Raw genomic sequence first — 16253 nt, 5'->3', positions numbered from 1 at the left:
TTGGAGTGGGAGTGGTTATAGTGGTTTGAGAGGGCTTCTCGAGGGACTGGGTGTTCAAGTATCAAAAATCAAGACTTCCCTTTTCTCCTTGTTTGGATTTTTTCCTTATATTCCTTCAAATGGTTTTCTGTTTCTATGACAACCATCAAAGTTTCTCAACCCTTTCTTTGTTTAATAACTCTTGAGAAGCTGAAAACCATAACCCTCTTCTAGAAAGATGCATAGACTTTTGCATGCAATTTCAAGGAATTCATGGACTTTCTTAAGCCCTGGACCTCAGATTAACAACCTCTGGTCTGCCATCTCAAACTTCTGTTTCTGCCTTCTTTCATTGCCTTCTTCAATATATCTTGTCTACACTGCCAAGTAGCCTGTTAAAATATAGCCCTTTTGTTATAGCTCTTCAAAGATTCCTCAGTGCCTGCTACTTAATATCTAGGCCAAATATTTAAGAACATTTGATGCCTTCTACTCTTGGAAGTTTAACTGAATGAATGTGACAAGGTCACACAGGTCTTTTGTAACACCAGACTGAGCCAAATTTTCCTGACTTATGGTACACATCATTGGATTTCATTACATAATTCTAAACTAAGAGTGATTTGTGTACTTTAAAAAAGACGTTTTAAAGTTTGTTAATCCTTTTTCTTTTGTAATTTTACACTTTTAAGTGTGAAAAGCAAAGTTAATTTCCACTGACTTGTATACTTTTGCATTCCAACTTGAATTGTTGAAAACAAATATTGTTTAGCTAATAAATAGTACCTTACAATGCAAGGAACTTTCAAAAGAATATTAGACTAAAAAAAATTATGTATAATATATATGTATTAGAGTGAGTCACTGTATCCTAAAAATGGAGTTAATACATGGTACAATGCAGATGATCCTCAAATACATTATACTAAGTGAAAGAAGCCAGACACAAAAGGTCACATATTGTATGATTTTATTTATATGAAATATCCAGGATAGGAACAGGTGGTGGCCAAAGGCTGAGGAGAAGGGGAAATGGGTAGTAATGGGTACAGAGTTTTATTCTGAAGTGTTGAAAGTGTTTTGAAAATAGACATTAGTGGTTGTACAACATGGTGAATATACAAAAGGCCGTTGAATTGTTCTCTTTAAATTGGTTAATTTTATGTTATGTGAATTTTCACCTCAATTTAAAAAGGATGGAGTTAGTTTCAGCTGTAAAAGTCATATTCTTAGTAGAATTAAATATACATTGTGACTTGACTCTATTTTGCTTTCATTTTCTGTTTAGCTTATAAATTGAATTTTCTAAAGATAACTTAAAATTAGCTATTTATTTAGTGACACCAACTTTACAAAGTATTCCTTTTTAAATAAATTGCAAATTAAATACAATTACATAGAAATAAAAATAACTCATTTTCAATGCTCTAATGCAACTGTAGTTAACATTTCAATGTATGTTTCTTTAATTTTTTTCCCAAATGCAAATATTTTTAAATATATGTGTCATAGTACTCTATAATATTTTGCATCCTTTTAGTTTTTACTTAATGTCATTTTATAGGTGTTTTTCTCATGTTACAGAGTTCTAATTTTTAAAAGCCATAAATATTCCATTAAGTCTATATTATTCTCCTGTACATTTAGACTATTTCTTTTTTTTTTTTTTTTAAGATTTTATTGGGGAATTGGGGGAGGGGAACAGTGCTGGGGAATCGGGAAAAGGGGAACAGACATGTTGCTGTCCTTTTGTTCTTCAGTCTAGTTGTGGAGGATGTCACTTCACTGGCCCATGTTGGTATCATCATTGCGCTCTTCCTGGGTGAGGCAGATTGGTCGTCGGCCACTGGATGGCCGCTCACAGCGGCTCTTGGCAGCTCACACCAGCTGCCAGCCGCTCACGCTGGCTGCCAGCCACACACACGGTAGCTTATGGCAGCCCACTGCCACAGGGGCTGCAGCTGACGCCATCGCCAGTGACTCATGGCAGCCCAGCTCCAGGTAGAGTTGTTGTTCACCATCTTACCTGTAGAGGGCAGTGTCACTGGCCCTCATGTGGAATCCAAACCGGGGTCCTGCTGCTCAGAGGTGGCATCCCAAGCCAGCTCTCTTTTTTTTAGATGAGCCATCCTGCCACCTGTTGGTAGCTCAGCAGTAGCTCAGCTTGGGCCGGGCATTGAACTGCTGTTGTTCAGAACTCACACTCTTGAGCGAGCTCTTAACCAACTGAGCCACTCGGCTGGCCCTCAAGCCAGCTCTTAACCAACATGCCACTTGGCCGGCCCTAGACTATTTCTTGATTTCCAAGGTAAAATCTCTTAATAGTGGTAGAGGTAGAGAAGATAGTGAGATGTATTTGTCATCTAGACTTTGTGCCAGGGACCATTTTATGAAAAAATAGTGTGCCCATAGTTTCATTTTGAAAATTGCTTGTAAATAGCTGGTTGATGGGTAGATAGCCTTGATTAGAACAACTTTACATTTGGTTCTAAGATTAATAACTAGTAATCTTGACTTTTGCTTTACTTATATTTGCACTGCTGAGGTCAGGTTAGGAAGTTTTTTGTTTTGTTTCGTTTTTGAGGTGCATTACCAAAAGGACTTAAGCACTCTATGTTCCATGTTCTCCTAGTTTCCATTTCTCTTACTAGTTAAAACAATTTCCTGATGACCTGACCCTGGAATTGAGCTCGAGGAAGAATCTAAAACCTTATTGTCTATTTCCAGACTTGTAGGTGCTCACAGCACAATCTGAATTAATCTAGTAGACAAATATCAACACCTCACCATTTATTTAGTATAGTCTTAATGTTGAGATTCGGGAAATTCTTGGTATCTGTGTCTTAAAGGGGAACATCATAAGACAAATATAATTTTTCTTGTTTCCTATGTTAGGGTATGTTACATGAAACTACATAAACAATTAGAAGGCAAGTATTAGGGATATGGTTTTGAATGAATAGTGCCTTAAAAAATAGGAACCACCTGTGTAGAAGCTGCAACAGCTGACCTGACTAGAGGATGTAGAAAACCTACTTGGTTGCACTAATTTTAGGCCTCCTCAACATGCCCTGGTTGCTTCAGAGAAGCAGTCTTATAAGATCGTCACTCCTTTCACCTCCACTCCAAAATATTTCACTAGGCTTCTAGGAAAAAATTCTCTTTAAAATATAGGCTTTTGTGAAACAATTTTCATTAAATGGTGCTGGGACACCTGCATATTCGCATAGTACAAAGAATGAAGTTGGACCCTTTTTTCACACCATACACAAAAATTAACTCAGTGGTTCATATACCTAAGTATTAATATAAGAGCTAAAACTCTTAGAAAATATAGGAGTAAGTCTTCATGATCTTGGATTAGGCAAAACCTTCTTAGACATATACCAAAAGCACAGGTGTCCAAAAAATAAACAAGGTGGACATCATCAAATTTAAAAACTTGTGCTTCAGAGGACACCATCAGGAAAGTGAAAAGACAACTCATGGGATGCAAGAAAATATTTGCAAATCTCTTTTCTGATAAGGAACTGATGTCCAGGACATTATAAAGAACTCTTATAATTCCATAAAAACAAAACGCAATTTTTAAAAGGGTAGAGGATCTGAATAGACTTTTCTGCAAAGATGGTATAAGTGGTCAGTCAGCATGTGAAAAGATGCTTAACATCATCTGTTATCAGGGCAATGCAAATCAAAACCACTAGGGAAAAGACAAAATAAGATTTGGCAAAGACGTGGAGAGATTGGAAGGAACCCTCACTCACTGCTGGTAGGAATGTGAAATGGTGTAAGTGCTTTGGAAAACAGTTTTGACAGTTCCTCAAAAGACAGAATACAGAGTTGTATGACCTTGCAGTTCTCCTACTTGTATATCCAAGAGAAATGAAAACATGTGTCCACACAGAAACTTGTACACAAGCGCTCATAGCAGTATATTCATAATAGCAAAAAGTGGAAACAACTCAAATACTCATCAATTGATGAATGTCTAAACAAAATGGGGTATATACATACAGTAATATTATTTAGCAGAAGAACGAGGTTCTGATACATGCTACAACATGGGTAAACTTTGAAAACATGATTCCATTTATAAGAAACGTGCAGAATAGACGATCTATAGAGACAGAAGCAGATTAGTGGTTGCCTAAGGCTGGGGAATCCTGGGGAAAATGGGAAATGACTGCCAATGGTTATGGGATTTCTTTTAAGGACGATGAAAATGTTCTAAAATTGTGATAATGGATACATAACCCTGAACATATTAAAAATCATTGAATTGTATATTTTAAAAGGCTTAATTACATTGTGTGAATTATATCTCAATAAAGGTATTATATTGAAATCAGAATGTATATTTTAATTGGTATGTACATTTAATGGTCTTGTTTTCCATTTAGCCCAAAAAACCGTTAGAATCCAAGAAATATACCTTCTAGAGAGTTATTTTGCAAAATTCTTTCAACCAAGTTCAGCAGTCTTTGGAAGAAGTTAATTTTTATTGGTGATGGCCCTGATCCTTCAAAAAATAACATTTAAAAAGGGGGGAGGGTATCTGTTAGAGAACTTAGTGCAGTAAATGTAATACCAGACTTCCTGAGTTCCAAAGCCAACCCTTGGCTGCTACAGACACATTTTTTTTGGAATTAATACCATTTTTTGTTGTTTTTTTAAAGCTCACATCTTTTCACTCCTTAAAGGCTATTGTGTATATTCTGACTCTGGTTGGTTTTGCAAAGAATTCTTCGGCTTATTATTCGTAGCTTTCAAATAGGAATCTTATATTTGCATCTTTCATTTAAGGAATGAAAGACAAATTATTGAAATACATATTCTTTGAGCTGGTAAAATTCAAAGGCAGGATGCTTAAATGAGAAAAATTCCAGTATTTTTGGTTGTAGCAAAGTAGTAGTTCCAACAATAATTCACACACGAAATCTGAGGAATATCTCTTGGCCTAAAACCACCTTGGAGATCTGCCCCACTGGTAAGCAATTTTTTTTTTAGTAAGTGGGTGCTATTTCCCTTCTAGAAAACCAATTTCCTTGGTGAGAAGGGAAAACTAGTTTAATTTAGGAAAGAAAATGGTGGTAGTGCTTAGGAGACTCATGTCTTAGACAAAATTAACTCCAAGGTGCTTTATTTTAATAATACACATGGATTAGGCAGGAACCAAGGCAGCCATTCCCTCCTATCTCTTAACCCAGGGGCTTCAGGGTTTTTCATTTGTGGGCTCTCTTAATGAAAGCTGCTTCACTCAACATTTTTTTTTTTAAGATTTTTTTTAAATTGGGGAATTGGGGGATGGGAACAGCGCTGAGGAATTGGGGGAAGGGGAACAGACAAGTTGCTGTTCTTTTGTTCTTCAGTCTAGTTGTGGAGGATGTTGCTTCACTGCCCAAGTTGGCACCATCATTCCGCTCTTCCTGGGCGAGGCAGATCAGTCGCAGGCTTCTGGACGGCCGCTCATGGTGCCTGCTGGCTGCTCACCCTGGCTACTGGCTACACACGGAGCCCATGGCAACCCACTGCAGCAGGGGCAGCAGCCTACGCTGTTGCCGGTGACTCACGGCAGCCCAGCTCCAGGTTGAGCTGTTGTTCAGCATCTTAGCTGTAAAGGACAGTGTCAGTTGCCCTTCTATGTGGGATCCGAACCAAGGCCCTCTGGCATCCCAAGCCAGCTCTTAACCAACGCGCCACCCAGCCGGGCCTCAACATTTCTAATACTATCAGTTTCTTCATAACCTCAATTTACACATGCTTCTAATTTGCTGCTCAGTGACCTCTCAGGTCACTTGATTCAGTTTTCCAATTCTAATTCTAAGAAAAGAATCTGATTGGTTCATCCTCTCTTCACCATTCAGGAGGTGCAAGTCATCAAATGTTGGCTAGCCTATGGGTCCACTAGAATGTATGCCTGTCCCAGAAGTTGCCAGATCATGAGCAATCTAGGGATAGTAGGAGCTGTGGGTCAGGTAGTTATCTTCTCTTGTTTACTATTTCTGACTCTCACTACTGTAGGGGATTTAGGCTTCATGAGGACAGATACCTTATCTGTCATGGTCAATATCTCCTTTGCTTAAACAGCATCTGAAATGCGTTTGGGTGTTCAAGAAATACTGTAATTGGTGCCTGGGCTCAAAATGCAACCTTGGTTTCAGTTGTCTTGAGATTTAGATGGATGAATAAGCTTATCTAATGACTTGCTAATGTTGAGGCCTCTGGTGATAATGCCTGCTAACCTTCCTCCAGTTAGGATACTGTGTATAACCCTGTATACTAAGTGGTCAGTGAATATTTATGTAATGAATGAAAGAAACTAACTTTTTCATTTCTTTAAAAACAAGCAAACACCAAACTACCTCTTTGGAAGCGGTGCTTTTTTCCGTGCAGATTACTCTGGTTTGTGTATTTTCTCATTAAATATAAAGTCATATCATTTGTCAGTGTCGTAGATGGAATGCAGGCTTTTTCCCCTCATCTATATGTATAATTGTATAATACATGTATAAATTATCACTTATGGTTCAGGAATAGCATTAATGCTAATCTTTGGGGTTTTTGGTTGGTTGGTTGGTTGGTTGGTTGGTTGGTTTGGGGTTTTTTTGGTCAAGATCCATTAAACATCAGTTAGAATATTCATTGAGACCATATCTATTCCAAATCCTCCATTTTATGGCTGTTTCTGTCTGGCAAAATTCAGAGAAAACATTCCCAGTAGGAGACTGCAGCTGGGGAGGGGGTGGTGCCAGCAGCAGCTTGTAAGGCTGTAAGGAGAAAATCAGAAGAGCTGACTTATTTCCTACTGGAGGAAAGCATACAACTTTTGGTGACAAGCTGCATTCTTGAGCAGTGACTTTATTTTTCCTTCACCACAAACCAGACTTGTACTATTTCCAGCCTCAGCACATTATTTAGGCACTTCCCTACTGCATTGTTTTAGTTTCTGAAATTGTATTCCCTAAATTGGTCCAACTTTTTTAGTGTAGTACCTTTCAGATAGACTCGTTTACACTTTGATCTGTTTCTTTCTTGGCTTGTAAACTCCCTAAATTTGGGGGCCATATATTTTTCACAACATTCATCATTTTATAGGGACTTCATTATATATTAACAAGCAACTGGAATGCTTCAGAGATTTTTCTCATGAGGTCATACTTTGCTTTTTTGTGTGACTGACCTTATCTTTTTCCATTGCTCCACTGCAACACGCTTTGGAATCCTTTGTTCCTTTTTTCTTCTACCCCCTTTCATGATGCTGCATTTATTTCCCTAACACACATTTTAATTTTAAATTATTTCTTTTCTTTAAGGCAAATGCTTTTCCTTGGATTTTCTTGTTGTTCTTTGCATGAAGGCTTATGTGGGGAATTAGAGAAAGCATTAAGGAGGAAAAAAATGTTTAAATTTATTTGAAATATATTTGCTTCTTTTATTGTGAATTCCCTCCTTCTCAAAATTTAAACTCACAGAGCAAGTACATGTGTGCCTTCTATCAACATTAAGGAAATGATACATAAAATTATAAGACATGTCAGTAGCAGATGGGGATAAAGGGAAGGAGGGAAGAAAGGAAGCAGGCAAGATGAGATGTCTACCTTGGATGGCTAGTGATGTCATTAGAGGAAGGCCCAGATGTTGAGCCCCTATCTTGGTAGGTACTTGGTTTACATTTTCTTAGTTATTCCTTATAACACTCTTTCAAGATAGGTATTCTATTCATTTTTCTGATGAGGTAACTTGCCTATGGCCGCTGCATACCTGATAAGTGCCACAGCTGAAATTCCATGAAACGTCTATGTTCTTTCCATTGTAGTTATCTATTATTTACCTAGACGGTGGGCATAGATATTTCGAGTTTAAGAAGGAGTGTGGAAGTAGAAAGAGATAATTAGTTTGGTTTTAGGCATGTTGAAGTTCCTTTAGGATAAGTAGGTAGAAATTTGAAAGAGGCAACAAACAGGTATTATCACTTGGAGAAAGAATCTTAGTTATAATTTATATCAAGTTTTCCTTTCTGATTTTATTGTGGCTTAATTCAAATCATTAGCAATTTTTTCATAGCATATTGACAAAACCCTGATATGAATATATGACATGAATTACAAGTATACAAGTGCTTTGGTTTGAACATGAGTGCTTTGGTTTAAATCATTCAGTTATCCAGTAATGTTTATTGAGTCCCTACTATGTGCCAGATAAAAACCTGTAATAGAGGAGAATCGTTAGTTAGGGAAGGTTTCTGAGAAAGTAGTTCAGCTGAGCTCTGAAGGAAGAGAAGGAGGTCTTTAAGCAGTGCTGATGGGGGAGAGTGTTTCATGCAGGGTACAGCAGGTGCTATGACTTCATATAAGAGAGACCATGGTTCTTTAAAGGATCTGAAAAAAGTAGGGCTAGAAAGTGGTGAATGAATTGTTAGATGAAGAAGGAGAGGTCGGTAGGTAGGTAGGCAGGTAGGTTACCAGATTATTCAGGGCTTTGGAGTTCTTGTTAAGGACTTGGACCTCCATCCTAAGAGCAGTGGGAATCTATAGAAGGGATTTTAAGGTGTGTGTGTGAGGAGGGTATAGGGTTTGTTTTGAAAAGATTGTTCTAACTTCTAGGTAGAGAACAAGATGGGATTTTGCTAGCTAATATACACCAGGGAAGAATTGGGAGCTTAGACTGGAGTATTGGCAATAGACATGGAAAGAAATGAACAGATTCTGTCAGTATTTCAACAGAAAATAAATTCTCTAGAACTTGGTGGTGTGTTGAATATGGAAGGGTAAGAGAGAGGGAGGTGCCAAGGATGTCTCTGCCTTACAGAACTAGAAAGAGTCATTTGCTGAGATAGTGAAGCCTTAAAGAGGACCAGATTTGGGGAGGGAGTTCATTTTTGGACATGTTGAATTTGAGGTACTTTTGGGAATTGGAACTGTCAAGTACAGCCTGGAGTTTAAAAGGGAGATCTAGACTGGAATATAAATTTGTAAATCATTTATATCTAGATGGTAATTTTACCTGTTAACATGCAGATAGTTATTTGGTGAAGAGTATAGGGCAGAAAAGGCCTGGACAAAACCAGTCACATTTGTGACTCCAAATACAGTCACATTCTGAGGTACTGGGGGTTAGGACTTCAACATACGAATTTTGGGAGACAAGTTAGTCCATAACAGCATCTCTGTCTCGTGTTTCTCTCTGCTAAATAATAAATGTTCAAAATATTAGTTCCTTCAGGGATCTTTTTAAATTTACTTTGAGAAAAGGAATAAAACAAATACTGTATAGCAGCTGTTGTCAAAACATACCTTTTTGGGGCTGGCAGAGTGGCTCAGTTGGTTAAGAGCTCGCTCAAGAGTTTGAGCTCTGAGCAACAGCGGTTCGATTCCCGGCCCAAGCTGAGCAGCTGCTGGCTCAGCTTAAAAAAAAAAAAAACATACCTTTTTTCACAAAGCATTTGTAATGAACATAGCCAAATAACCTATTTGAAAACAAAGGAATCAGTGCAAGCACTATTCATCACTCTGAACTGTATCTATTGATAAAATGTTCATCGATTCCATAGGGGAACTCACAGGACTTAGCATATAATTGTAATATGGCTAAAGAATATAAATTAAAATCAGCAGAGGGAAAAGGTGCCATGGGTCTTTAGCAAACAGGCGCAAGCTTCCAAGAGTCCTCTCCTAGTGGTGTCAAACAGAATGCACTTAATTCCTCCAGCATTGAATTGTACCAATATGTGTGAATGGTTATCTACCAGGGAAGCCCAAGGTACTGAAGAGGTACGCTGCCTGACTTACCAAAATTATAGATCTCAGAAGGAAAGCAAGTGTTCAGCATAAATCGTATTTGCACAAAGAATGTAGGCACACTGAGCCATCAGGAAATAGTGAGAAGTGTCCCGGATTCCAAATCTTTTTAAAATTGCAGTTTTTATATCCCTAATCTTCCATTCAGTGGCTTCTGGCTTACATTAGAAAACAAGATTTCATTTTGCCACCTAGAAAATACCATTGACTCTCTAGTTACTAAACAGTTAATAACTCATACATCAGGCCATTATTAACAGATAGGATAGCAATTAAAATTAGGCGTGTGTGGTAAGAAGGGGAGGCCACATCCATCTTTAAAATTTCAGTTCTTAGTCATTTCCTTGCCTTTATGGCTTTCTGAAAAGTTGCATCTAAACTGAAATTAGAACGTTGAATCATTTTAAATATCTAGACAGTACTTAGAGGGTTCCTTTGATTTAAGAAAATATAAACCAAAGAAGAAAATGCATCCATTAATGCAAATTAAGATAGGGTTTTAATTTTAATATATATTAGCATGTTTCTTCATAGAGTTTTCCTTTTTTGTTCTGCTTTCTGTGTTCTCTGTACACAAAGTGAACCAACCACAAGACCAGAGAAATCTAGCCACTTAAAAAGCACACACTTAGAGATATTACTTGTAAGCAGTTTAGTTTATTTTGTTTGTAGTAGGTGTGTTCAAGGATTTTGGAGGCCCTTATACCAGTTGTTCCAGTGTGACTTCATATGCGTCATATCTTGGTGCAGATGAAAGCTCATCATGACTGGTCAGCTGGACTGGGACTGAGTCAGGAAGGTAGTTTATGCTGGAAATGGTAATCCAAGGTTGAAAAACTCAGAGCTGCCAGAGGTCACAGCAGAGGCCAAAATGTTGCTTGTGTTCAGGGACAAGCCTGAAAGCCAGGACCAAAGCCAGGGACAATAGCAGTTAGCTTCAACTCTGCACACCAGAGTCGTTTGATTATTGAGGAGAAAACAAAGGGTTAGAATAACTTACAAATGTTGACATTTACAAAGCTCTTTGATGTTATATGAGTGCATCATCACTCTCTAAAGTGGTGCTATTATCTTCTTTATTCAAAGACAGAGACTTGGCTCAAGTCATCACAGTAAATAGCAAAGACAGAAATGTTTTAATTTCTCAGACTGAAAATCCCATTTTCTTAGATAAAAGTGTTTTTAAAACCGTGTTCCATTGATTCCTAAGACTATGCCGAGGTATCCCTGGTAAGGGTTGAGGAGGGATTACTCATCTCTCCTGGGTCACATTCCATCCCAGCCCCATTCCACCATAGTAGCTCAGATTTAAATATTGTGATTATAAATAAGATTTCTTTGAGCAAAATAGTTTTGTTGCTTAAAAAAACCCATTGGAGGGCCAGACGAGTGGCGCGTTGGTTAAGAGCTGGCTTGGGACAACAGAGGGTCCCAGTTCGGATCCCACATATGAGTGCCAGTGACACTGCCCTCTACAACTAAGATGCTGAACAACAGCTCAATCTGGAGATGGGCTACCATGAGTCACCGGTGACGGTGTGGGCTGCAGCCCCTGCTGCAGTGGGTTGCCATGGGCTACCGTGTGTAGCCAGCAGCCGCAGTGAGCCGCCATCCAGAAGCCAGGGACTGATCTGCCTCACCCGGGAAGAGCTCAATGATGGTGCCAACTTGGGCCAGTGAAGCAACGCTCTCCATAGCTAGACTGACGAACAAAAGGACAGCAACTTGTCTGTTCCCCTTCCCCCAATTCCCCAGTGCTGTTCCCATCCCCCAATTGCCCAATTTTTAAAAAAACCTTTAAAATAAAAAAAATTAACCCATTGGATTAGTAGACTATGCTACCTTTCTTAGACCAGGTAGTTTATGAAAGTTGACACCACTGGAAAACAGAAATCCCAAAGTAAGTGCAAGGAGAAACTGTCCTCAATGTTTTAAAATAACGTTCTAAGCTTAGGTAGCAGCAGAGTTTGAACTACTCCCAACCCTACAGTAAAACTACTTGAAGTAGCCCACAGGATTTCCAATTGAAGGACCAACAGAGAAGGTATAATTAGACTTTAGAGTTTATTTTTCTACCAGTACTAGACTCTTATACAGGGGAAATTTAAAGATAGATTTGATGTTCTTCGAAATTCTTAAATTCTGGAAGTTATTGAAATTATAAAACCTTTATTGCAGATGAAAAACCTTTATAGAACCATTTGTTAGAAATGCCTTATTTTGATGGCTTTCTTAAAATGCCATTTCAATGCAGTCTTCTTCAAAGTGATGTAAATGGACAAAATCCAAATCAATTTAACTTAGAGAATCTTCTTGCTCTCCAGCAACCAAGCATGATGTAGTGGAAATTACTGGATTAAAAGGGAGACCAGAATTCTAATTCTAACATTCTCAATAATTATGTGATTTTAGGTTAAGCAAGCTTGGGCTGATAAAATGGGAGAGTTGGTCTTAATGAATTCGAAGATTCCATTTGGAAAATTTTACTTACCTCTGCCAATCATTTCTTTTTTGATTAAATTTTATTTCAATTTTAACTTCATTGAGGCGTAATAATTGACATATAAAATTGTAAATCCAATTTATTTCTTAAACTAAACATTGGGATGCTGTTCTATAGTCATATATTAGAGCTGCAGTAATAGTAGCTAACATTTATTTAATGAGCTTTTATATGTTTGTCTCATGTTGCCCCAGGGACGCTTGCAGTTCCCATTTAATTCTTACAGTGGTCCTACTACTTTACACACGAAGAAACTGAGGCTCATATCTTGGTCAAGGTCTTATAGCTAATAAGTGGCAGAGCAAGGACAATCTTTTGACTCTGAACCATGAAACTTTTCTGCATTGAAAGTTTGCCTACTAGGTATAAAAACCTTGAAGAGGTGAATATCTAAACCAGAGATGCAACAGCCATATTTATGATCATTAATAACTAAAGGGTCATGTAACTTTTATATGCATTATAAAGTCTAGTTAACAAAGTTACTTTTCTAGTGCATAAAATGGGGCTTTAATATACATGTTGCATATGAAATATACTCTGAGTTTGAGCTACAAACTGAAAATTTTAGTGTATGTAAAGCTCATTTAAAAGGAAATATTTGTTTTTAAAGTACTGTTCATAAAGCAAAAAATTGCCTGTAGTCATAGTGCTGTAAATATACACGGCTGGAAGAAAGCTTTCAAGCTCTACTAGAGTGAAATGCAGTCAGTTTGGTACTTACCTGCCTCTGTGAAAGCTAGGAGAATTCTTTTCTCACTTGATGGCTCTACATATTCACTGAAGTTTCACTGTGTTCTGCATAATCTTCCTGATTTTCTTAGAGGTAGACAACACTCACATAATTAAGCTGAGGCCTAGAGACAGACTCCATCAATATTGGATGTCAAGGAGGAGGATTCGGAAGGCTTCATTCATGTCAACAACCTACTGGACAGGGTAGAATTTACCAAAGGACCTGCAGGGAGAGGTAGAGGGAATAGCAAGAACAAAGGCTGTAAGATGAAAAAGTATGGGACAAATAGGAAACAGTTGGGCTGTAATAATAGATAGATATAGCTCTTTGAATGCAATATTAATGGTCATAATAACTACCATTTATTGAGCGCCTGCCATTCCAAGTTTCACCTGCTTCCTCGTTTAAGCCTTCTAACAACCCTTTAAGTAAGGTAGGATCTAATCCAGATGGGTTAAATAGGTTAAACATGGTCACTCTGTTAAGTGGCAGAGAAGTAACTTAAACCCATGGTTAGCTGGATCCAAGAGCCATATTTAATCATCTTCTTTGCACGTAATATGTACTAAATAATTTTTTGGATGAAGAATATAGTTTTGATAAGCATTCACATGCTTGATTATTATTTCCTAAATGATGAAATAGAAGTATGGAAGTACTTAAACTTATTATTAATGAATTTATATGGAAATTTGTAAAACATGAAACTTTGAGCTACTGGCATTTTACTTGTATCAGAGAATATACTCTTTAATTATTTGATAAAGGATTTACTGAGTTTTGAGATCTTTAATTATACATTTGTTCTGAATCTCAGAGGAAAGGAATGTATAGTCTTATGTTGAACTGTCTTTGACAGGAAACTACTGTCAGAAAAAGAGGCTTATAAGAATAAGGCTAGTTTAAAGGAACATAAGGGCATCTTTAGGAGACATTGTGGTAAAGTTTTTTTCTCCTTGAATTCAATATTTCAGTATTTGAGCCTAATTTATATCTATCTAAGACTTTCCCCTAAAATTTCTCTTTGAGAAGGGAAATTTTCAAAGGTGGGTATCTTCCTTTTACTTCATTGAAGTCTCTTCTCAAATGTCTCATCAGAGAGGTTTTCTCTGATCATCCTATCTAAGGTAGCATCCCCCATCACTGTAGGAACTTTATTTTGTTTACTCGCAACTCCCCACCCCCTGACACAATAGGTACTCAATAGGTTTTTGAAAGAATGTATAAAGGGTATGAATAAAATTATTTCATAAATCTGAGTAGAAGAAAAGCAATATGTCTAAAGTAATACATTGCATATAATAACATATGCAAGTAAATGAACGTTACAAGTATTATAGATATTTGGCTATTTGAGTTATATCTCTTAAAAAAGCTTATGTATTCCATTTGGGAGGAAAAGTGGCCTCATTTGACTCACGCAATTATCATATACAAATATGTATCCAAAAGCCTAAAGGGAATTTTACAAAAGTTTATTGCAACAATATCCAGTTTTTCCAAATAAATAATAAATTACTTTAAGACTGTTGTCTATATGGAAAGAAGAAGTAAGTTTGCAAATGAGAGTCTATAATGGCCAGTTCTAATATAAACAGTGGTATACTGAAGCCACAAAACTCCATTATGGCCTACAGAATATCAATACAGTTCATTAGGTTAATTGATTATATTCATTTATTTGTGTATCAGGAATGACAGTATCTCAGTTATATGGCATTCATGGAGAAATACTTCAAATAACATGTATGCCAGTTTTTCAGTGAATCTTATGTTTATCCTTCAAAGTAGGTCAGATATGCTAAAGTTAAGGCGAGGTAAAGCTGAGTCTCATACTACTGTATGCCCAGCCTACCTCTCCCCTAAACCCCTTCCCCAACCCCCAGCCAAAAAAAAGAAGAAACAAAAGGAAAACATTACCCCAGAAAACATATTTTTGAAAAATAATCCTTTTCTCTATTTATTAAAATTTAGGAACAAGTTCCAGTCCCGGTCTATCATCCAACACCTAGCCAGACTCGCCTAGCAACTCAGCTGACTGAAGAGGAACAAATTAGGATAGCTCAAAGAATAGGCCTTATACAGCATCTGCCTAAAGGAGTTTATGACCCTGGAAGAGATGGATCGGAAAAAAAGATACGGGAGTAAGTGTTAATAAATTTGTACATGTTTCAAAAAGGTCTGTTTCCAGAGATTTGCTTTTGAAAAATATTCTTTTGTATTTTGAAAGTCAGATAATATAATCAGTTCATGCAAGAGAATGTTTAGATGTAGAAATTTAAGAACTTTCATATAAAAGTAAGAAATGGTATGAATTCTGACCATTTTATATGTTGCTTGTGTCCATTTGGATGACAGTTGATGCCAATTAAAAACAATCCACCTGATAGGGCATGCGCTCTTAACAACAAGACTGCCGGGTTCTACTCCCGCATGGGATGGTGGCTATGCCCACCCACAACTAAGACTGAACTCGGCACCTTGAGCTTAGAGGCCACGAGCTGCCGATGGGAAGCCAGATGGTGACTGACTCCCTCCACAATGAAGATTGAAGAACAACAGCTCGGCTGGTCCCCTTCCCCAATTCCCCAACACTGTTCCCCTCCCCCAATTCTTCGATAAAATCTTAAAAAAAACAAAAACAACAACAACAACAAAATGATCCACCTGTGTGAGTGTGAACTAGTACCAACATTGCCTTGTCAGCTGGGAAAGCAATCTGGCAGTGTGTCAAGGACCTTCAGGCCTATACCCTTTGAGACAGAATTCTAGAAACCGATCCCAAAATGCATACCTCACTCTTAACTCCTCGAGCTTTGTGCACAAAGATATTCACCATAGTTTAATTTAGGGAAAAACAACAGTGTCTACTTATAATTAAGTAAATAAGTGGTATATAGGAATTATTCAGTAGGTTATGCAGCCATGAAAATTGTTTACTAAGGGTTTTGAGTGATATGAGGAAAATCTTATATCCATTTCTTAACTTGTGGAATCATTTTATTAAGCCTGATTAATTGAATATAAAATTTTACTTCAGAGGTGTTTTTGTCTTCAGAGCTCATAATTGTCTGACAGTCCCCTAATGAGGACAGCCATTCTCCTTTTTGGTTGAGAATGGTCTTGCCAATACAGACATAATATAATCTACTGTGTGATGTTTAACTGAGCACCATTTAGTGCTAGCACTTAAGATCATAGCCTACCTAGACCACTGACTTTTGAAATACTGCAG

General features: G+C 37.5%; 1 protein-coding gene across 1 annotated transcript in view; it reads left to right on the top strand.

Moving 5' to 3' along the window:
* RNF11 (ring finger protein 11) overlaps window positions 1-16253 on the top strand; it is a 38521-nt gene that overhangs the window by 18862 nt on the left and 3406 nt on the right. The window contains exon 2 of the mRNA XM_019632326.1: window positions 14993-15162. Within this exon, the coding sequence (XP_019487871.1) occupies window positions 14993-15162 (170 nt within the window). The remainder of the gene's footprint in view (window positions 1-14992; window positions 15163-16253) is intronic.

Source organism: Hipposideros armiger, unplaced genomic scaffold (genome assembly GCF_001890085.2).
Source record: "Hipposideros armiger isolate ML-2016 unplaced genomic scaffold, ASM189008v1 scaffold_1120, whole genome shotgun sequence".
Classification (NCBI taxonomy): Eukaryota; Metazoa; Chordata; class Mammalia; order Chiroptera; family Hipposideridae; genus Hipposideros; species Hipposideros armiger.
This window is presented reverse-complemented; position numbering and strand designations above follow the sequence as displayed.